The sequence below is a fragment of the Oxyura jamaicensis genome, chromosome 12 (assembly GCF_011077185.1).
Source record: "Oxyura jamaicensis isolate SHBP4307 breed ruddy duck chromosome 12, BPBGC_Ojam_1.0, whole genome shotgun sequence".
Taxonomy (NCBI): Eukaryota; Metazoa; Chordata; class Aves; order Anseriformes; family Anatidae; genus Oxyura; species Oxyura jamaicensis.
In genome coordinates, this window is record NC_048904.1 from 4,214,681 (window position 1) to 4,237,301 (window position 22,621).

Below are 22,621 nucleotides of genomic sequence, written 5' to 3' on the forward strand. Positions count from 1 at the left end.
TCAATGTTTCTGTATTTTATCTACATTGTACCTTAAGGTCTTACTGAAAAGCAATAGATGAGATCATATTCTAAACTTAGAATTACTATGTTCCTTCTTCTTTTCCCTGTCCTTGGAGAATATAGGGACCTCTGAGTGTTTAATAATGCAAGTACAATTTAAGACAGGTCAGATCGAAGCTTTATCAACTATGATCTTAGTGAAATAACATTTGGACAACATCTCCCCCTCTGCACCCCTGTTCTTTGCCAAGGGATTGCAAAGATCCGATCTACATGTTAGAGGGAAAAAAGGCGATAAGGAAAAACAATCATTCTGTTAACAAGGCCAACTACTAGGTGGGGTTGGCCACCTTAAGTAGCTTGTTAACTGCCACGGTTCTAGCAAGGAGTCAGTGTGACAATACGGAGAGATGGCTCGTGGTGGAGCCTGTAGGAATGGCAACCTCAGTATTATCTTACCTCAGAAGCAAGAGGTTGGAAATAATTACAGACTGAGAGCTTTTAGTTGAAAGGAATGTTCTTTTAGGTAAAATAAACCTCTCAAATCTTTAATAACATAGACCTCTAACATCTTAAATAATAATTTTACCACCACACAGTGTTGCCATAACATTGCAGTGCTTTGGTAAGCACTAATTAACATTGACAGTACTTCTATGAGATGAAGGGATGGTTCTTTTCATTCTACAGTGGCAGATCTCACACACAGATAAGTCTTGGAAACGTTCTCTGGATGTCTGAGTAGAAACAGTAACCACCTCAGTTCTATTTCAGACCAATTAATATTAGTGTTCGTAGCATAGAAGATGCTGACATTTGCTGAAGCTGTCAGTGCTCATCTGTTTTGTAAGTCAGGACCCAGGTTTCCAGTCTGACACCCAGCAAACCAGGAACATACACTGTGACCGCAGATTAAAACAGTTCGTGAAAAGTGAGCATTAGCATAGCACGCAAAGCTAGAGGATGGCATCAGGTTCTCTAGGGCATTATTACGTTACGTGACAATGATGCTATTATTTCTCTTCTTGAGATTTATTTACCTTGCTTTCACTTCCTGTAATGCTGTAGCTTTGTAGTTGACTAGCACTTGCTACATTTCTTTCCTGTAAATTTCTCTGTATCCTGTAAATTCACTAAAGCAAGAGGTTATGAACGTGGCTGAGTATGTAGTAAACTGACAGTGTCTACCGGGAAATGAAAAGGCCCAGTTTATACGAACAGCCTCCATTATGTTTCTGTTTGTTCTTTCGTAGCTACCTACATGCGAAGAATATCATCCACAGAGACATGAAGTCCAATAGTATCCTTTCCTAACTTAATCTCACTTTAGTGTGAGAGTGATTTGTTGTTAACATGGATCTGCTGAGGGCTTAAAATAGTTTCAAATGTATGTAACTAAAAAGGAGTAATTCCTCTGGATGAGTGAGAAGATACATTTAGCAAGGACTTGCATAGAAGGTATGTGCATGCTTACTGAACTGTTCTTATAAAGATGAAAAAAGAGATCCAGCAGTCATGCTCCAGAATCGTCTTATTTTAATTAAATGGTATTTATGCAATATATCTTTATTAGCTGGAGATTGCTGTAGAGAAGTGCTACTTGATGGGGGGATACGTGTGCATACCAGTGCATATGTACACGCGTGGGCCCCACGCTGTATCCTCTGTATCTTTAGTAAATTTAAAACATCTTCAGATGACTGGCAGAAATGGAGCCAAAAAACTTTATTTAAACTCAAGAAGAGGGGAACTACCGATATATTTCTTTCAAAAATGTAAATTTAGTAATGCATGCAGAGTACGTATGTTGTGACCTGATGTCTTTCACCTTTGAAAATGTCTGCTTTTGAAATTGCTGAGAAGAGAACTTACTGAGTTAGCACATGGGCGGTAACTTCCTTTCCTAGCATGTGAACAGAATGCTTTGCAAAGGTAATTATTAAAAGATAGGTCAAGTCCAGTAGTTCCAGAGTTTTAGGAATTTCTCTTTTCAGTTAGGCTGAATCACTTCAGTATATAGGAATTCAGCGTATAGGAGGTTAGGACTTTGTGATTCCTGATGAGGGTAACCTCGAACTATGAGTCTGTTGTCTGTCATGATGTTTCTGAATCATCTTTTCAAATTTAAGACATTCTTAAATGAAATTGTAGCCTCTCAATCTTTACAAACCTTTTAAGCAGACAGAGTAGAACTAGTGCAGACCTGCATTTTTCCAGTTGAAGTAGTTAGATCATGGTTAAATTTCAGGAGATCTAGCAGCAGGCTTTATGGAAATAATTTTATTTTGATATTTGTTCTGCAATGTTTTTTTCTTAGTTTTCTCTTTTTAGTTGTGATGGCTTCTGTGGTGTTTCTCTGTGTCTCTTGACAGCATTTACTTAAGTACCTGTATTTGATGTCAACAGTTCATTTCTATAGTACCTTGTAAAGAAGATAAATATACAAATAACACTAAAACGTATAGTCTTGTTTGGTCCTAAGTGTTAATTCTGTAAATACAGATGCCCTAAAGTTACTATTTCTCTAAGATACAATGCATAGTAGGCAAAACAAAAAACAAGCACTGTTCTTGGATAGCTGACTTGTATTTGTGTGGACCCTAACCAGATGCTTTGGAATCATGACCAAAAATTCAGCATTATTTACTCAAGTTTTCTACAGAATTTCTTTAACAATTGTTCAGATATATTTCTTCATGAAGGCCTCACAGTGAAAATAGGAGACTTTGGTCTGGCAACTGTAAAATCCAGGTGGAGTGGATCACAACAGGTGGAACAACCCACTGGTTCAATCTTGTGGATGGTGAGCAAAACACTGTACTGCTTCTTGAGTAGTTGTTTTTCATTCGGTTAAAGTATGTTTTGTCTGTTGAGCACTAGATTTTGGACAAAGCTTCAAATCTAAGTGACGATGTATGCCGTTAGTACTGTGTAGACATTTATTCCAGTTGTAGGACAAGTTAAAATTGAAGAACAAAGTGCTGAGGTGCTTGATTGTCCAAAGCAGACACCATTCACCGTGTGAATCTAAAGGTTTTCCTCTTGGATTTTTGGAGTTCTAAACATAAAGACAGAGCTGTCTGTGGAATTGCAAGTTGTTCCAAGAGCAGAGTCTTTCTCCTGCAGTCATCCTACGTTTCCCCAAAGGGCTCTTCTCACTAGAGAACAGCAGCCTTTAATCTGCTTAATAGTGGGTTTGGGGTGATCGGTGAGATGCTGTCTTTGTGTTCATCATGGCCTCTTCTTCCCCTGCGTCCTGCTGCAGACTTGGTGATACCCCACCTCATGTACTTGCTGGTTACACATTCAGCAGCTTTGTCAGGTGGTAGGGCAAAGGATGGGAAGCACTCCTTGAAGCGTGGGGAGGAGCACAAGTCATCTTTGGTGCCTGTATGCTGCTTGATACACACCAAGATGGAGCTGTGAGGCCCACCGCTGGTCCTTCCCTTGCATGAGATTGCTGCAGGAAGTTTTGAGGTAGCTCAGAAGCGTTGTAGGGGAATGTGAGTTTGTGTGTGGAAGTTCTCAAATTCTGCTGGAAAGTTTGGGGGGTTTCTTTCAAAGTGTTATTGCAAAGTCCTTGTCTGAGAGGACTTTCCCAGTGATTGCTTTCATGTTTAATTTCTGCGAGAACTTAGAAGGCAGTTCTATAATTTTCCTTAAAAAATCATTTGGAAAAAAATCAAGCAACTTTTCAGGTACGACTTGAATAGAGTAAATGGAATAATTGAACAGTGCCAGTTACCAAGTTAAAAAACATCATTAAAATTATACAAGGATGTCTTGTTTAGCACCAATATTCCATCAATGTGCTGTTGAAGTTTCACTTGACCCATTTTTGTTAATACTGTGCAATTTATTTAGATTCAGAATGTGGCTTAATTAACAGCATTTTGTAGCTCCCAGGTAGCAACACTCGTGGTACCAATTAGAAATGACTTGCTGAGTGCTACGTATTTGTACCTATTAAATCTTCAGATCCTGAACGCTGAATGACTTGCAGGTGGTACTTGAAACAGTTTTTCCTTTTTATTTTTTTTAATTCTTAGCAGCCTTCATTGTTACTTGGGTATTTGTATTTTGAGAAAAGGCAGGAAGTGTTCATTAAGAATACCAGGATACTTGGCCAAGATTTGTTTGTGACAGAAAATGTGCAAAGAACCTGAAACCAAGTTACAAAATCTATCTCTATATATTTTTTAAAGAAATCTCCTTATAACTTCCGTAAGATACTTAAAATTAACACACAGCAGTATGTCTCTATACATAAAACAATGTGGAGGAAAAAAAAATGCATTTTTTGCTTTTTGCAGTTTTTTCATTTTAATCAGTTACAGACCATCTTGCTGACTTGTCGTTACATAGAAAGGAGATCAATTCTGTTTCCTTGAAAACTGATACGATCTGACTTTGTCGTACTGTGGTACTCTTAAGTAGTGCTTCGTTCAGTAATTCTGAGGGTCTTCTTTAGGGGAAAAAATCTTAGTTAACAGGAAAGATGCTTTGAGGGTTTATGCATTGTTTCACTAAATCAGTCAACATTTTTTTGTTTTTTTAGCATTGTAATTTTATTTTGTTTTGCAAAGATGAGAGTGCTCTTGCATTTCTTCCATGATCTTCAATATATGCTATTGTTTACTTTCTGTAGATGTTGTAGTACCAATTTTTCAAGCAGTTTAGTCTGTATGACCGTTTTATATTTAGGCCTCTATTACTTGCCGGCTCAAGGTTTTTTAATGGACAAATAGATGGAACGTGGTTAAATGTTTAAAGTAACACACAAGAATTTGGGAGCATTTAGGTTTTGTTGGAGAAAGGATGTGAGTTCTGTTAAGAGAAGAATAAAACTGCATGTCCATTTGAAATGCCTACTGGTATCACGAATGCCCTGGGAAATTGTCCTAGAAGCAGGTGTGGAAAAGGTCTCTTTCCATGCAGATGCTCAAACCACTGGTATGCTTTTTGCTTCCATGTTGCCTGAATTATTTTATTCAGAAGTAGTTTCTCGTGTTTAGGGGAAGGAGCAGAAAAATGTTCTTGTGTCAAACTGCCTCTTGCCACTGACACTTCCTGAAGTGTGAGATAGGGGCTTGCATGCTTCTGGGTGGAAGAGAGCACCCATCGGTTCTTCTGACTCGTGGCAGCGTGCCTGATGTAGAAGGCTCTCAGCATGGGAACTCCTCATCCTCCTTCCCCAGTCCTGGCTGTCAGCAGACCCGGGGGGCTCTGTGCCTGCGCCTGGTCGGTGTGGGCCGAGTGCCCTGGCTTCTCTGGAGCCGTAGAAGCAAGTCTGCTGGAAGGAACCTGAACAGTTCAGGCAGCACAGCTTCAGGCGTTTTTCTTTCTGTATTTTTTTGTCAGTCCATTATTTGCATGTGTGCGGCTTGACTTGCAGGCAATACTTTGGATCGTCATACACAACAAACAGCATCCTTGTCAGGCAGGTGTCTTTCCCTTCTAACATCTATACTTGTTTTAAAACTGACGGTGAGAAAATCATTCTCAGTTGCATGGGAGAGAGAAGGAAAAAAAGCCAGTGTATATTGCAAATATAATGGCAACATGCTCGCTGAATTCAGTTGTTGGTTTTTGTTTACACTCAGTTGTATGCATATACATATATTTGTAAGTTCAGTCAGTGTTACTCTGCAGCTTAGGATGCCTCAAGATCTCTGCGTTTTACCTTTGTTCGCTAATTATTTCTGAACTGCTCTGCTTTCCATTGTGCCTTCCACTTGTCTGTTTCAAAGCTCCATTAATACTTTGAATTAATTAATACTTTGAATTAATGCTTTTGTTTCTTTTCTCCTTCTGAAGGCACCAGAAGTGATACGGATGCAGGACAGTAACCCGTTTAGTTTCCAGTCAGACGTCTACTCCTATGGAATAGTGTTATATGAACTAATGACAGGAGAGTTGCCGTACTCCCACATAAACAACCGAGATCAGGTAAGAAGCAATCTGAAGAATACTGCACTTTATTTCTAGGCATGACTTTTGACTTTTCCTAAAGAAATGTAAGATAGGGACAAATGTAAAACACCAATTGGAGTGTTGTTTGCAACATAGTTTGTTTCAGCAGTAAATCTGTGTAGTTGAATATTTAAATACTGACAATGACAGTTACTCCAGAAAAAAAAACCTGTTTATAAATATTCGAAGTGCCCTGTGATTTAGTCTTACGAGGTTGTATTCTTACCCAGTCAGTTAACAGCTGAAGAGGCACTTTAAGGATTGAAACCTCAGCTGTGTTCTCTTTAGATTAATGCTTTTTTTTTTGCTTAGCAAGTGTGGAGTGAATTCATTATTGGAAACTTTTTTTTTTCTTTCTGAAGGGCATGAACTTAAAACTCGTAGATCTTTTTGATCACTGTTTTGCTGATCCTCAGTTTTTTTGTTGTTTTGTTTATTGTTTGTTTGCTTTGCTACGTTAAATGAAGATCTAATAATGAGCGGGGGGGACACACAAACCACTCTTTTTGCCCCTATTGTGTTTATCATCTATTCCAAGGAGGAGAAGCCAGTTCAGTTAAAGAAGTTTGTTGTTATTTTAAAAGCTGTGATATTGGAATGTGTTTTAATTCACCACCTTGAAATTCTGCGCAAGCTTTAATGATCAGTACTATCACAAAACATGTGACGCTTACCCCTCAGATAAGTTTTTTTGGGAAGGATGGAATATAGCCTGGGGAATTTGACCTTATTTTAGCAACTTTATATGGACTTGTTTGGAGCTAACTTAACTTGAAGAAGAAATAATAGCACAATTAGTCCTGCTTGAAAAAACAAAAGAATTAACCCCCCTTTCCCCTCAACCCCCCCAAATAAGGAAAAAAAAAGGCAACTGCAAACAAACCAAAGTTTTTCTGAGATACCTGAAAATCCAGCTCTACTGACCGATGAAGCTGTTGTGCCCAACTGGCTGCTTGTAACTGCTCCAGTTGAGTGAGGATCATTTGGCACTTGTAGACTTCAACTCAAGGAAATTGCCGTGGCACGTACTATGTCCTGTTCTAATTGCAGCAGTGCCTTCACTTCTTGGAATATTATCAACCACGGTGTCACTCTAATTATGTCCGACACTGTACAGAAGCAAGACCATTGTTTCAGTTAACTAACTGGGACGAATCTACACGGAGTGCTTTTTTCTGCGCTGGTGTGTTTGCCTGTGGTGCTCATGTTTGGTCATTTTGGTACACTAGAGCTTTCAATCAGCGAAACAACTTTTACAGCTTTGGTTTTCTGCTATTTACTTGTTCTTCTTTCTTAGATTATTTTCATGGTTGGCCGAGGGTATGCTTCTCCAGACCTCAGTAAATTGTATAAGAACTGCCCCAAAGCAATGAAGAGGCTTGTAGCAGATTGTTTGAAGAAGGTTAGGGAAGAAAGACCCTTGTTTCCACAAGTAAGTGTTTGTTTTTCTGCAGATAACAGTTTCAAAGTATTTTATAAATAGCCATTAGCACACAAAACATTCAGGATGGATACAAGCATTGGTTTAGAAACTGAAGGTAGATGCAGGAATAAAGTGTGGCATGCTTCCTCTTTTTGTGTTTATTCACGTGTACCTTTAGCCACCCAGCTCCCTTGTGCAGTTTGTAATTCTGATTTAAAGAAGTTATGCACAAAATCAATAAAAATAATATGCATGCTGGCTGAAGGCATGTTAGACTGACCTTAGAACAATTTGCTTGTAATACCTGAACCATTTCAGAGATAAGCAAAAAAAAAAAAAAAAGTATTTTGTTTGTACATTAATTTCCCTCAACCCTGCACTGAAATAACAGACCATTCCAATTTTGCTTCCCCACAACTTTGTACAAGCAAATAAAACTCACTAGGGGATTTAAATTCACGCGCCAGTTTTTGTTATTTTTACAAAGCATACTTGACCCTTGTTCCATCACTGTGAGGATGATGAAGGGACTTTTTTTGTACTCATTAAACACCCGGAATTGAATAAGCAGACTTCTTAAAAACATCTTGCTGTTACATTTAAGTGTAACTTTGGTTGTTGAAAGCCTCTTTCTAAATTAAGTTGTCTAAACATGACTAGGCAGAGGACACAGTTCTTTCCCTGTGCAGAATAAAAATTCTGTTCCCTATGCAGATCTGGGAGATTTGCATAGATGCTTGCATATTGACTGTAATGTCAGTGAAATAATGAGACGTATCCTCCCCTCTTCTGAGACTCCCCAGAGCAACAAAAACATACGGCAGAGTTCAGTTCACACTGGCACGTTCCCAAAGTATTCTTTGCAGTGTCGCTACATAACATACTGTCGTTCTTAGGGAGATGCTTAAAGCAGAGAAGGTGCTTATCAACCAAAGGTGTAAGACTTGATTAGAAAGAGATGCAGCTCTAACGTCTCTTTTCATTTTATGTGTATTTCCCTCAGATACTGTCTTCCATCGAATTGTTGCAACATTCTTTACCCAAAATCAACCGGAGTGCTTCTGAACCATCTCTGCATCGTGCAGCGCATACAGAGGACATAAATTCGTGCACATTAACATCCACAAGACTACCCGTTTTTTAGGATCGTGCTCCCCTTCCCTTGTTCTCTCCAGTGATGGGAAAGAAACAGAAGTAACAGAAGTTGTGCTTTTAATGCCTCGGTGTACAGGATCAGTGCCAGCAGGATTATCCGCATCCCAGTTTTAAGAGCAAGCTGCTAAGGATGTCTGCAGTTCTTATCCTGCAGGGACACGGCTCCACATTGCCTTTTTCTACAGTTTCTTTTACTGGGATAGTTAACAGACTATAAATCAAGAGGTCTATTACTATTTTTTTAATAGATGCACTTGAGCCTTATTTTTCCCATACACAGAAGAGATGGATGTTTCTTCGGCAGTGTTTCTGGATTGATTTAAATCTGCTGATAAATTGGTATTTTTTACAGCAAGGATGGCTCGACTTGGAATTTGAGGAAAGATAATGTGTTTTGGTGCTCTTTGATTGCCCCAGGCCATCTACCACTTTAAGGCGGGGGAGTTTTGCTGGAAATGGGTATCTGCAAACAAGACTGAGGGAAGAGGAAAAAAAAAAAAAAAAAAAACTTTGTGGAAATCAGCTCCTGCCTAAGAGCTTTCATCAAGCCAATGAAATAAGTTAAAATGCTAATTCAACACGAAATAGTTTTGCAATAGTTTTGCACATAGAAGACAAACTCTTGCAAAGGAATGGAGTATATTCTAAACTGTACTGCTCAGAGAAGGAAGCTAGCCAGTCTTGCTATGGTCATCTTCAGTAACTTAAGCAGCTTATTTTGGTACTATTGACTTGTTTCTTGCAGCCCAATGAGGTGGTAAGTGCAGAAAGACAGGCTTTTGTGGCTGATAAAAGGCTAATTAACAGTATCAGTATACTTCTGCGAAATGAGCATAGTTTTCATCCCATCTGAAGCTGTCAGAGATGCACTATCAAGAGGAAACTGAGCATACACAGTTTTTCTTGCTGATTTGGGTTTTAATTTTGTTTTTATTGCTCCTGAGAAAATGCATTTATTGTAAGCCAAGGTTCCTCTGATTATCTTATTTTAATAAAATAAATTAAATTTTAGGTTTAAGGTTCAATGTCATCATTTAATATAGTAAGCCACAGTTCTGACATAGATGTGTAGATCTGAACAGTTCAGAAAAATAACAGCATAATTTTTAAAAGTTCTTAGGACAGATACTACTGTACCAGTAAAAATGGTAAAAACAGGTGAAACATACTTGATATGACAACGTGTCAGTTTCTGATCACTTGCATTACAATATGATTTTTATTCTACTGTAATCTTTCAGCAGCATCTACTTTTTCACGTACCTATACTGATACACTACTATCAAGCTACTTAACTGCACCATTTTTGCTCTGTGTTCCATCTTCTGTAAGCCTGTTTTTTTGCTTAGGTAGTGCGTGTTTTCTCTTGGCTGATATGCAGGTGACAAGAAATCGGTGGTTTAATCTAAGAATTACTCATAAATAGCATTCTTTTCAAATATGTTCATTAATGGAAGCCAATTTTCCATTCTTGGGATATTACGTGCTTGGTGAGTATGGGGTTTGTATCCACATACCAGGTCTGGTGAGGAAATGGAACCACTGTTAGCTCAGTCTGAACGCTGCCTCTAAAATTTGTTAGGCAAAATGGAAATGATTTGTTTTGCCATGAATTTTGACATCTTACATATGCAACTCGTAACTGCCTGTAATGTCAAAATAGACAGAAAGGTACTGCCATAAAAACAGTTGGACTTTGTCCTCAGAATATCAGCATAACGTTATTGCCTAGGGAATAATATTTCCACCCTTATAATTGAGAATGATGACAAAATTCATGTTTAGGACTGATGAAAACAGTCCTGTATAGTTCTGCATAATTTTTATTAATATTCTTGGTATTTAAACGTAGCCCTCTCTAAATGCCCGTTGTCTCTCATTTTACCTTCATTTTAATTTGAAAAAGTTTAAGAAGGATAAAAAGAAGTGGAAAGGTGCTCTTACCTTAGCACTGAATTCCAAAAGAGGAACCATTAACTCCTAATTTTTAAAAACAGGATATGTGTCTCTGGAAAAAACTAAAAAACATTCTTGATAAAAGCAAGAGGGTTATTTTGAACCACTATTAGGTGTAGCATTAGATTTTGAAAGCTGTAAAATGAAGAATTTAAAAGGTGTGAGTTTGTCTTACATTAAAAGTTCCCTTTATGTAATCCCTAGGTAGTTTTGAAAAACAAGTTACCTTTTTAAATTTCAGATTTTTGTTTTCCCAGTTTGTTTTCAAGGAGCACAGTAAATCAGGAATGTCTTGTTTAACTTTAAGGTAAAGAATATCTTCTCCATTGTTTTTTTTTTTTTTTTATATGTCACCACTGAAATCTTTCTCTCTGGAAAAAAAAAATGCAGGAATGGATGAAAAAAGCTTCAGCAGGGAGGCTAAGGGGTGCACGTGTTTTAGGGCAGAAGGTATGGCTGGGCTGGAGCTCTTGAATATTCATCTCACAGAACTGCATTGCTCTTAGAGGTACTCAGTTTTCTTCATCTCTGTAATTAATGAGTGATGAAGAATTATATTGCAATATGACGTAGTATGTTAAGACCATCACTTGTGCCTTCAAATGCCAGCTTTAAAAAGGAAGTTGAACGGTAAGTGGTTCTACGTGCTTACAAGCTAAGGACTGACTTCACAGTAAGCATTGTTAGCAATTAGTGTGAAAGTACGCAAAAGTTACGATTCCTAGATCAGAACAGAGAGCAACAGTTGCCTGTTCAATTTGAGGGAACTGTTAGCCAGCAGAGATGGGATTTCTCCTTCCTCTGTTGGAACCCTTACAGAAAACTAGTACTTGTATCCCAGCTGCTTCTCGGATTTAGTTTTGACGCAGAAATGCCAAACAGCAGATGAAGCAGATAATCCTGGAGCAGGTAATCTGGTACTATTAAAAAAATTGTGAATACCAGACCAAGGTTCCTGCTGTTTGCTTGATGACACTGACACAGATTCTAGTTTCAGATCATCAAAGCAGTGCTCGAGGTGCCATGCTGAGACGAGGCTTTTTGCACAAATGCATCTAAATATACTTTGTGTCACAACTATTTTTGTTGTGTCAGTAATCACGTTTCCTGCAATGTTTGTCTTTAAGTATTTTCTACACAGATGAGCAGCCTTTCAAGGCCATGCAGTCTCACCATAACATTAGCCCTGTACTTCATTTTAAAATTGCATGCTGAACTTGCTTGGAAAAAACAAAAAAACTTTGCTTGTACTCAGTGCATTAATGCTCAGTAGCCATTTAAAAGCCATTCACTAGCCATTTAAAAGATAGTCCAGACCAAAGTTTAGTTTAACTGCAAAGTTAATACAAATGACTTAGCAGAAATAACCTCTTACAAATTGCACAATCATACTGCAAATTACTTTTGCTCAAGGTGTAATTAAAAAAACAGAACCCAAAGTGAATCATAAAGCTTCTGCAACTCAAACATGGATTACATTTTTAAAGAAAAAAAACAATTCAGTAACAATTCAATTGGCTCAGAAGAGATGTGCTTTAATACGTAACTTTCTGGCCCTCTATCAGTGTTGCCCTTAATCAGAAAAGGCAAATCAGCAGCTGGAGACAGTCCTAAAGAACTGCCACACTTAGAAGTAGTAAATGTTGGAGCTTCTCCCTGTGCTTTTAGTAACAGCATCGGCCAGCTGCAACTGGGGACGGAAGGTACAGGGAAATGGGGCTGGGACTCACAAGGATGTCTCAATCCTAGAAATACGTGGAGATGGAAAAGGCTAAGTATCTACTCCCCACACAGTTAAGATAAGTAGTGGTTAAAACTAATTGTTTCTTTTGTGACTGAAATTACTTAATGTCGTATAGATATGAACTGTAAGATCACTGATATAAAATTAGTTACTCATTTAATTTTGGCTACTTCATTTAACCTGAATCAAGGTTTTCCCTTCAAGTTAAATACATTTGGAAAAAAAATATTACTGTTGTAATTAATACTGAAAGTTATCTTCTTATTCTGCAGTGTGTAATATCCAGTTTGTGCTAGGTTAATTTAGCTGGATATTTTTGACTGCAGGATTAGTACTACTGCTCTCTGCCTGGATATTGTACAATTGTATTTGCTTTACAACAGGTGCTCCAGGAGGCATTTCCTGCCACTATGCCCTTCATTATTTTACAACAATGGTAGGAACCGAACTTGTATGGTCGAACTGGTCTGGTCTTCAACAGCCAGGCAGCGTCCATGCCCCATTCCTGAAACACTCGCTGTAAGAATACAGAAAACTTTTTCTGAATTCTAAGTACTTTGAGGTATAACGTATGAGCTCTTAAATCCCTTCTGTACGAAAGGAGAAGCTACACTCATCATAATTCCCAGTGGGTTTTTGTAGATATACGTTTTAGTTGATTTAGCAGGAAAAAAAGCACCCTAAACAGCTTTAGCAACAGTTTTTAACAGCTTATGCTTTAAACGGCAAGAGAAGAGCCATATTTAACATTACCACTCAACTTACAAGACAGCATATGTTAGGCCAAAGAGGAAGAGACTCCTCTTGGTATTAAGGGATTTTTTTCCATGCAATCAGTTTAACTTTTTAAATATATTTTAGTTTTTCTGTTGCCATACAAAAAACTATCTGAAAACTTTACCAGGACTGCACAAGTAAACCACGGGGCACATTCATTCTAACCGTGCTGTAATAATTAAAACCATCGCTAAATAAATAGCTGGATTGCTACCAAAGAGTGCACCTTTAGTTGCCTTTATTGAGAAGTAGCAGAATCCTCATCAGCCCCAGAAAGGTGCATGAAAAGTTCTCCAAGTTCTGTTACTTGATCATCTGTGCTGGTCACAGTCCGACTTTCTCTGTCTTCAATAAAGTCCCACAGACGAACGGAATTGAAGAACTGCGATAGAAGAAAAATCTTATTTAGCTTGACATAGTTCAGTTAAAATATTTTCCTTTATCAGTCCTCTTTCCTCATTAAAACCAAAAAAAAAAAAAGGAATTTGAGAGTTAAAACAGCAATATTTGCTGTTAATTTAAGCGACAACTAGTCTGGTTAGTGTTACCGTGTAAATAGCTTATGTCAGACTGGGCAGCATTAATGGGCTGTATCTAATATCTCAATACTATTAAAATAATGAGGCCTGTCTTGAGCATTCAGGAAGGTGGCCAAGGCATGATGAGGTTCTGAGACGGCTTTACCCATCTGTGCTGGTCTCAATGGCAGCAACATGCAGGCAAGGGAGAGTAGCCTTTGACTGTACTACAGGTGACAGCTCTAACTGGCTTATGTCTTTGTAGAGAGGTCTGCAATGAGAAGCACTGGTTAAAAAAGATAAATTTTTGCTATTAAATAAAAGCTGCCCTCTCTCCCTAACAACAAACCTCTGCCTCAAGGAAAGCTGGGGATGTTTTTCTTTCTGTTAAGGCCATGCATTACACAGAACACATTTCAGTGGTTCGCTTCACATTCGAAAAGTGTTTTCAATTACGAATGACTGGAGTATTCCCTTACCCGCACAGTCCCCTCAGAGCTGAGCTGTTTCCTTGGTTTTTCAGGTTCAGCTCGGGTCCCATCTGGATAGGCATGAAGGTAAAGACACTTTCCTCCAAACGGACAAGTTCCTTTCCCTTGTTCAAAGTACTTGCAGGGTTTTTTTCTGATTCAATTAGAAGAGAGAGTTACTGCCTTCAGTGAGTTTGGAAGCAGATACAGTTCATTTTCCATGGTTTAATTATCTCACTGCATTCCATGATGCTGAGTACTACTGTTAAATATGAGACCAAAACTCTTGGTGTGCTAACTGGTAACAGTTACATAGATGGGAAAGAAAACTAAACATGAACAAAGAAATACATAAAAGAGCAGCACCATAAGTGAAAAAAAAAAATAAAAAAATAAAAAGACACTGAAAGTGAAGGATGTTCAAAGAATGCCATCTATCCTGCACAGATAGATTTTCATTCCCATGAACAAAATCTGTCGCTTTCTACCGCTTCATTTTTATGAACCAGTTCCTTGCATCACCTCCTTTGGAAGTTCTGTGACAATACGTTATTAATTTAAGTTTCCATCAGCTTTGTTGTTCAACTAAGTTGTTCTAGTGACATAGCATTTTTTTTTTATAAAGGCAGCACTAGGGAGGGGGTAGGGTTTGGTGTGTTGTTGTTCAATGAAAAATATCTGAAGGTGAAGCTACAGAGAAATTGCAACTGAAGTTATATGCAAACAGTGATGAAACTGAGCCGTAAGTCCTAAATACAGCCTCCTAAATAGCAACTGAAGGGAAAAGAAAGCTCAACAATAACAAGAAACAAACACCACCACAAAAAAAAAGCAGGCAGTGCATTAAAAACGGAATTAATTTGTCTTGGGTTAGAACACAAGTTCCAGTTTTCTAAGTTTGGCTTATTTCTTTCTGTGCTGGCATATGAATCAGAATGGGTTTGTGCTGGGACGACCCCCTGCTCCGAGCTCAGAATCCCCTTCAGTGACCACTTTATTAGCATTTTCTCATTCTGTGTAATACTACGTCCCCAAAGTTAAACTGAGTGCCAAGAGATTTATTTGTAAGACCTCTTTGCTACAGAGATGCTTAGGTACAACACAACACATTAGTCTTAGCCAAACACTTAAAGCAAAAACCATTTTTGTATTCTCAAAATACAAAAGCCAAAACCAAAACCCAGCTTGTAACACTACCTGCCGGTGCTATGCCAATAAAACAAAAGCTTGCCTTACCTAGAATGTGCAGTCATTTGAAAACTGCCTAAGCCAAGCTATTGAGCACAGCTTACTACGCTCGGCACAAAGTCCTTCAGGATTGAAGTGAAAAACCACACCAGTAACAGTATTGAAAACTAACAGTATCAAGAACCTCAGTGTGAAGTGATTCATTTTATTCAAGTACTTTGCCTGACTGTGAGCTAAAACAGGAAGCTGGATTAAAGATTTAATGGAGTAGTACAGCTTTCAGCAATTCTGCTGCTATGTTATAACAATACTTCAAAGATAAATCTCCCCAGGCAGTTGAAAAGCTAGTAAACAGCTACAGCTTTAGGTTAAACCTCTTTTTTCTGTACTCCAAAGGGCAGGTTTCAAAAGTTGGTGCATATCACAAAATAAAGCTGCACAACCTTTAGCAAAATAATCATGACTCATTTGGGTCAAGCATAAATCTCCTTGCTTCCCTTTAAAAGAGTGAGCAATGAGGTAAGTTAATGGTTCCTTATTGTTCCCTGAACTAAGTGACCTGTACAGATTCCAGGCAAGCACAGCTTTGCAAAGCTGCTGTAAAACACCACTTTAGCAGCTCCAATCACCAGGCAAATCTTTATTAGACAATAAAGGGAATGGAGTGATGTATTTTCCATTTCCAATAGCCATTACAAAAGACTTGTGAAATTTTAAGCCTGTATTTCAAGATACTATCACAAAAATCAGGCTTTCCTTCCTTGTTTTCTCCATAACTGACAGCCTTCCAGGCAATTATGTCCAAAGGATCAGCAGAAACTGCACAAATCCAGTTTTTGACAAAGCCTCAACACTTCAGAGCACAATGAGTTCAAGCAACTTCTGCTCTATAACTACAGCAGACCCTTTCACAACAGCTGAAAAGCTAAGCTAAATAAAAACGGCGTGCCGTTAACAGAGATTAAGAGTTATTTACTGAATGGGTTGTCATCATCTAAGTATCAAAATACAGGGATTTTAATCGAGTAAGTCTTAGTGTATCTTAAGGACAATGTAAATAATATCTGTGGTTAATGAACTTACCCCACTCCCTGCTTAAATGCTTCAATCAGCTCATTCTTCTTGTCCTGGTCTTCTACCCAATACACGCTAGGGATGACAAACTCTGATATCACACGGCACTCTGGACAAGACCTTAATGGATCAAGACAAAGAAGGAATGCTTTGTTACTTTGTGAAAACGATACTCAATAAATCAGCCCGAAACTGCAGGCTCCTGAGGGAAAGGGCGACAGCTGGTCACACGGGTGCATCAGACAGCTTCACGGCTTAGTCCAGCACATACATGCAGTTCGTGCTTGCTTCAGCTGAAATAATCCGAAATGGCACAGTCAGGCTTGTGCTGCCTTGCATTTGTTGCAAGACTTGAACCAAAGTGATAGATATTTCCTGCAGAAACATGGATAAAGGCCCAATACACAGAAATAAACTAACTGCTATGAAAGTGCTGCGGCTCCCATCCAGCAGAAAGCCAAACCAGACGAATAAAGGAAAAGGATTGTCCCTAAGCCTTTTGAAATACGATCTGAAATCTACAGCACTGATGAGCTGTTCATTTAGTGGTTTCATGAGATGGATTTATTCATTAGGAACTAAGATCAAGAATGAAATAAGCAACTTCTGGTACCCCAACAAGCCTAGGAAAACCTTTATTACCTGGTACCTCCCTGTAAGTCCCGTAGAAACACCTCGTGTCTCTGCAGGCATTGCTTTTGAAACTAATCCAAGTCCGTCATGTAGAGTAACTATACAAAAACTGGTATGTTCACTATTATGAATCATGTAAAAAACACTTTTGGAGAATTTATATTAGTACCTGATCACATCCAAACCTGATTCCAGAGCACTGTTTCTGCAAAAAAAGCCGCAGTCCCTGTTGTAACCAGAATGTCTCAGTACCTGTCTAATGAGCTAACTTTCACTTCAATGAAATTCATAATGAAGGTTGTCCAGGAAAGTCTGTTTTGGCAGCGGACTGAAAATATTTCCCTCCTCTTGCTCAGCGTGCTTTTATCTTGAAAGAGTTTTCAAAGAGATTCTAAAAAAAGGAAATTGCCCTAATTGGATGTTTAAAATTCTTTCATCTAAGGAAGAATCTGTTTAGGATATGTTTTTTACACAGAAGTTGGAGGAGTTTACTCAGATACAAATGTGTGATTAACGGAAGGTTTAGCTTGAGTAACCTGTATTTGAGAGAAGAATGCAGTAATTAAGGACATACATAGGAAGGAGTTACAGTTTTGCAAACAGGTTCCTGTGAAGGAAGCAGGGGCAGAAGTCAGCTCAGCTATTCTGCATCTGAATGTCTGCACATTGCCAACGCATTGAGAGGGTTAAGTTAAAAATGGCCAACATGCTGAGCTGCAGCGTGCAAGTGAACTTACCTGGTGCCTCCTACCTGGACGTGGAGGTGGATGGTCTCATCTCACAGACATACTCTGATGTCTTGCACTTTCCCAGCACTTGGACCAGGATTTTCTGAGCTTAGATCTCATTAATGGCTAGGCTAATATTTACAGCTAAGGACTGACCACATTTATTTCCAAATCGAGTCAACGCACACCAGAGAGCCCATCTCACTGACACAGGCCACAGCACGACAGTCTAGTTAACACGAACTTACTTTATGATGGGATTCTCGAACTGCTTGGCACATCTCCACTGCCGGATGCAGGACAAACAGTATGTGTGATTGCAGTTGGAAAGGATCCCAAACCTCCTCTCAGAGGCTGATGGCTTTTCATATACCACTTCCATGCAGATACTGCACACTTTGTCCTGACTTGCCTGAAAGGCAAAGGCCTTCTCCATGTCATGCTCCAATGTTGCCATGCACATCTGTCACGGGAGAGATGTCACCGGTTATTGTCTGTGACAGGGATCTGACAGGAAAAACACGGTACGCTGATTAAGAGCATCATTGCCACCCTTCGTAATCATTGTTTATTTTTAATTACTTTAAGGGCGATCACGTAACTCAGCCCTCCGATGTTCTCTGCAGCTTCAGAAGTATCACAAGTAAGGCTGCCTGAACAGTCGCAATTTACACCTGTCTGCATCTGTCATGGAACGGGTATCACACAAGGAAGTGTTTCAAATACCCCTAAAAATCATCTAATTCAGGGTCCAGAATGGATACCACACTCAAGATGTCACCCTGTTTGTTATTAGAGCCACCCTGTTCATTCACCAGGTACTGAGCTTTACCCTAGATAAGGAATTAGTCTCTTATTATGGGCTTTCCTACAGCATCTCATCATGGCATCCCAGTTCTGACCATCAACCGATCTGCTTTTACGGCACTACAGGACGAGCTGGTGCTTGTGCCTGCATAGCTTTACCTCTTGCTTGCTCAGACAGCAGCAGGCTCCCGGGATGAGAACTCCTACAACAGCATGTTTGGCAAGCATACGCTGGGAGCGCAAGAACTGAGACTCCGACCCCTCAGATTCTACTCCAGGCTCTGGAGGGACCATGACTCAGTAACCACTAAAGCTTCTGGTCTTGCTCCTCCTCAGCCTTGAAATGAAAACTGTTCCTCACCTGCTCTGACCTAAATCTGGAGGCTGGGCCCAGGGAAGAGCTTAAGGCCCTCCGTACCCAGCCAATGCCTCATCCAGTGCCCCTGGCTTTCCTAAAGTTCATCTCCAAAATCGCTGTACTCTGTTCAGTCTGTCCCTGTTTCACACTGCCCTGAAATCAGCCCTGAACAAGCTGGGATATTTGAAGAGGTGACTCAGCAGACCAGCAGGGTGCTTGCTCTAAGACAGCAGTCTACCACTGAGACCTCTTGTAAGCTACAAAAGACATTTTCCTGGTAGAGTTTTAGGGTGTTCTGGTCTCCCAGTACTGCAGGCAAGTTTCTCATAAGGAGGAAAAGGGGTTGCTGTATTTGCACCGCTGTTACAAATTAAGTCCTAGATACTTAAACAGACCTCTGTTAGAATCATTGTAAGGCCAGAAAAACAGCACAGCAAAAGCCCTTTGGAACAACAGGCTATTCTACATAAAACACCTTTGGATTTTAGATCAAACCAACCCAATCCTGCAGCAAGCAAACCAAATCCAACGCAATTTCATGTTACTGTTACCATCTCGTGAGCCTTCCTCTGTTCTTGGTCAAAAGGGTGAAGTACTTGCAATCCACAAATTTCACACACGTCTCCGTGCAGGTAAAGGCAGCGATCCCCGAAGTGGCACGCTCCTGCTGCAGCGTAAGGACACCACTGCTCTCCATCAGCACAGGAACTTCCAGCTACAGGATCTTCCAGTCCACTGCAGATAGCTTCCAGATACGAATGGGGCTTCATTTCCACGTTATCATTTTTGTCACCGCAACACACCACATCGCTTGTGGCACTGGGCTTCTGCTTTTCTTCATTCAAGCCACTCAGATCTTATAAAAAAGAAACATAGTATGAGCAACAGAGGATACAGCACGAAACCTACTCAAGAAGCTTCCCGTAGCTTCTTTTCAAGAAACAGCATTTTTTTTTAATTCCTTCTCAATGACATCTTCTCATCCTTAAGCCTCTTTTGCTCCCAAACGGCAAGAATTTTCACAGACTACTTATTTAAAAGACGAATTTCAAGGTCTCTTGAGCTGTCTTCTATTTACAAGCAGGATAAAAAATCCTCCCACTTCACAGAAGGGCAACTGGCCTGTTTGGTGCGACCGTGGTAAGGGGTAGGAACAGTGTGCTGGTAGCAGGGGGACTCAGCTCCTGTCCCCGGGTGCGAGGCATGGAGGGACGTCTCTGGGGCTTGTGTTCCTACGCACTGGCACAATCCTCCACAGAGTGGTGCCGTGGCACAAAGCAGCCAGGTTCCTCACCATTTCAAATGCCCTCTCATTGAGAACAAAATGCACAAAAAGATCTGAGGAGCGGGGATATTTTAACAATATTCCCAACCTATCTACCAAAAATCCACCCCAGACCAAAAACCCCTTTCAGGGAACACCAGGTTAAAAGCCAGTCAGTTAAACACTGTCACTAAAAGGTACTGACAGGCTAAAGTGTTTACAGGAAAGGGGACTCACGAGTTCGGAAGGCCTACAGCACCCCTCTCCAGCTGTCCATGAAATTCAAGGAACAAAAAAGGTGAAGAAATATCCAACTCCCATACAGATCAGAGGATGACACCACTGGGGATGAGCACAGAACCACTCCTACTCACTTCTGTCCCGGAGCACTAGTGTTTTCTTTTCCCGTTTGCCAGTCTCACGCAGCTTGCTCTTGATTACCGGTGCGTTGTGCTCGGGAGGGTGGCGAGGGCTGTGCAGCGCTGCCGATGTAAGGGGAGGTGGCACAGGTGCTGCTGCACCCCCTGACGCAGGAAGCCTGGTGTGATCATATCTACAAAAGAAACAGATGGAATAAGTGGTACAAAAGCTAAACCGGGGGCACAGCAGAGGGACAGCTCCCTTGATGAATTTCCCTATCCTTTTTGTAACAAAATAAAGCTGAATAGCTACTTTAGATGCCTTTAAAAATAAATAAATAAATAAATAAATAAATAAAGGGTTGTTTTAACAAGTTGACTGAAATGTTGACTCTCTTTCAAGGCCAGACAAGAAGTTTCTCAGTCTCAGAAAATGGATGCCTCTGAACGCACACCTAGATTTTCTCTAGAGACACCAAGCATAGCTGAAAGAACATTATTCATGTGCATATTAAATCAGATCTTCGTCATCTCCCCACACAAACAGGTTTGCTGACATTTCTCAGAGAAGCAAAATTAAAAGATGTGCAGTAAGGACTGACATTTTTTGATCTTGCTTTCCCCTTCCAAGCAGCAACACTTGCTGCCACACCACAGGCAGGAGACGTAGTGTTTGTGTGCAGCATAGGGAAGCATTCAAGACACCTGGTAAAATAATGGAAAAAGCTTAGCAGTAGAACAGGGGCAACCAGTGCAGTACAGAGGCTGGTCCAGCTAAGCCACAGGCACACCTGAACGCTAGAGTGTTACTGGTGAGAACAAAAGCATTCTCCATATTCATTTCTGGTCCTGTACTTAGCGCCCAGTTTTGCCGTACACCTCGGTAGGTTCTGTGCGTCACATGCCCTCAACTGTCCCAAAACAGCTGGAGCAGAACAGCAGCACAGGCTGCAGCTGTCCTTGCACTCCCCGCAGTGTGCCAGGCGCTCCCAGGGAGCAGCACGGCCAGCAGCAGGCGCGTTACAGACGGCCAGCTCGATGGGAGCAGCTCATGGGAGTTAGGCAGCTCACGGATGGTTGGCTTTCTGTTCCAATTCTGATACCATTAACAACGCCTAAGAAAGGCTCGCAACAAAGCTATTACAAACAGAGTAACACCTCAAGACCTCCAGCTCTTGCCAGGTGAATGCAAACACAGGTCTCTCATCTGTGGCCAGAATGTGTCTGTGAGGGAGCCCCGGGCCGGCGGGACGTAACAACATTCACCAACACACAGCGTTTACTGGAGGGTCTCTCAAGGAGCCTTGGCCAGAAGGCCTCAGGAAAGGGTGCAAAGCTGTTCCCTTTTCCCACAGAACCTAGGGGAACATGAAAAAAATGCACTTTGCTCTAAGACAGAGCTGGAAGTCCTCAAAATTCTGCTTTAGGAGCTGCACGAGCACAGCCGTGAGCCCCACCACACACACCGGCACAGCGCGGCCCAAGCACGGCCCCTTCCAGGCACTGTGGTAACGTGGGAAGCAAACCACGCCACCAAACACCACCTCTTGTGAAGCTGCACATCTGAAATCCTGTTTTTAGTATTTAATAGTTCTCACTGCAATAAGAACGAGGTGAAAACACCTGGGGAACATGGAGTTTAGTTTCTACAGGATAAGATCATCCCTGAAGCTAAGACATTGTCAAACTACAACACTGTATTCAAAGCTGGCTTTAGCAGCAGGAGACAAGGCTCATCGTTATTCAATATAGTATTTCATTCTTTTTGCCATTCAGAAAGTCCCATCTTTTCCTCATCTTCGAGGCCCTGGGGTTTAAAGCCGAGGGCACGCGATTACTAGCCCCGGTTCGCCAGAGCTCGCTGCTCCCAGGAGATCAGCTCTTTACCTGCACCGCGCTCCGTAGGCACACTGTCCCTTCTGGTAATACTTGCAGATCGTAGATGACTTGCTCGTGGCCAAATCGTGCGAGAACAGGCACTTGTTTCCCTCCCGACACACTCCTTGCAGGTAGTACCTGGGGGGGAAGCAGTTCAGCGCTCAGGAATCCATTTTGTGGGGACGAGCCCGGCAGCCGCTGCCTTGCCCCGGGGACGTTTCCCCCGGCCCCTTCCCGAGACCCCCCTCCAGCAGCGGCCCGGCCGAGCGCGGCTCCCCGAGCTCCGGGCGGCCTCGGGGACGGGCCGGGAGGGC

The 22,621-nt window shown here is 40.8% G+C and overlaps 2 protein-coding genes across 6 annotated transcripts in view; one reads left to right on the plus strand and one right to left on the minus strand.

The window, feature by feature from the left end:
- Window positions 1-9,564, plus strand: part of RAF1 (Raf-1 proto-oncogene, serine/threonine kinase) — an 84,324-nt gene extending 74,760 nt beyond the window's left edge. For 4 of the 5 annotated variants that reach the window (XM_035338000.1, XM_035337999.1, XM_035337998.1 and 1 more), the window contains 5 exons: window positions 1,256-1,302; window positions 2,687-2,805; window positions 5,820-5,951; window positions 7,273-7,407; window positions 8,402-8,542. In XM_035338000.1, the coding sequence (XP_035193891.1) occupies window positions 1,256-1,302; window positions 2,687-2,805; window positions 5,820-5,951; window positions 7,273-7,407; window positions 8,402-8,542 (574 nt within the window). Of the gene's footprint in view, window positions 1-1,255; window positions 1,303-2,686; window positions 2,806-5,819; window positions 5,952-7,272; window positions 7,408-8,401 lie in introns of all 5 variants that reach the window. The other variant, XM_035338001.1, reaches the window with a different exon arrangement.
- Window positions 9,565-10,702: 1,138 nt separating this feature from the next.
- MKRN2 (makorin ring finger protein 2) lies at window positions 10,703-22,468 on the minus strand (the record flags this gene model as incomplete). The annotated part of the gene is made up of 7 exons (XM_035337882.1): window positions 10,703-13,412; window positions 14,028-14,172; window positions 16,290-16,400; window positions 17,890-18,104; window positions 19,358-19,662; window positions 20,445-20,623; window positions 22,317-22,468. Coding segments are annotated over 7 exons (1,251 nt in total), but the record flags the coding sequence as incomplete, so codon positions are not given.
- Between the last annotated feature and the right edge of the window lie 153 nt (window positions 22,469-22,621).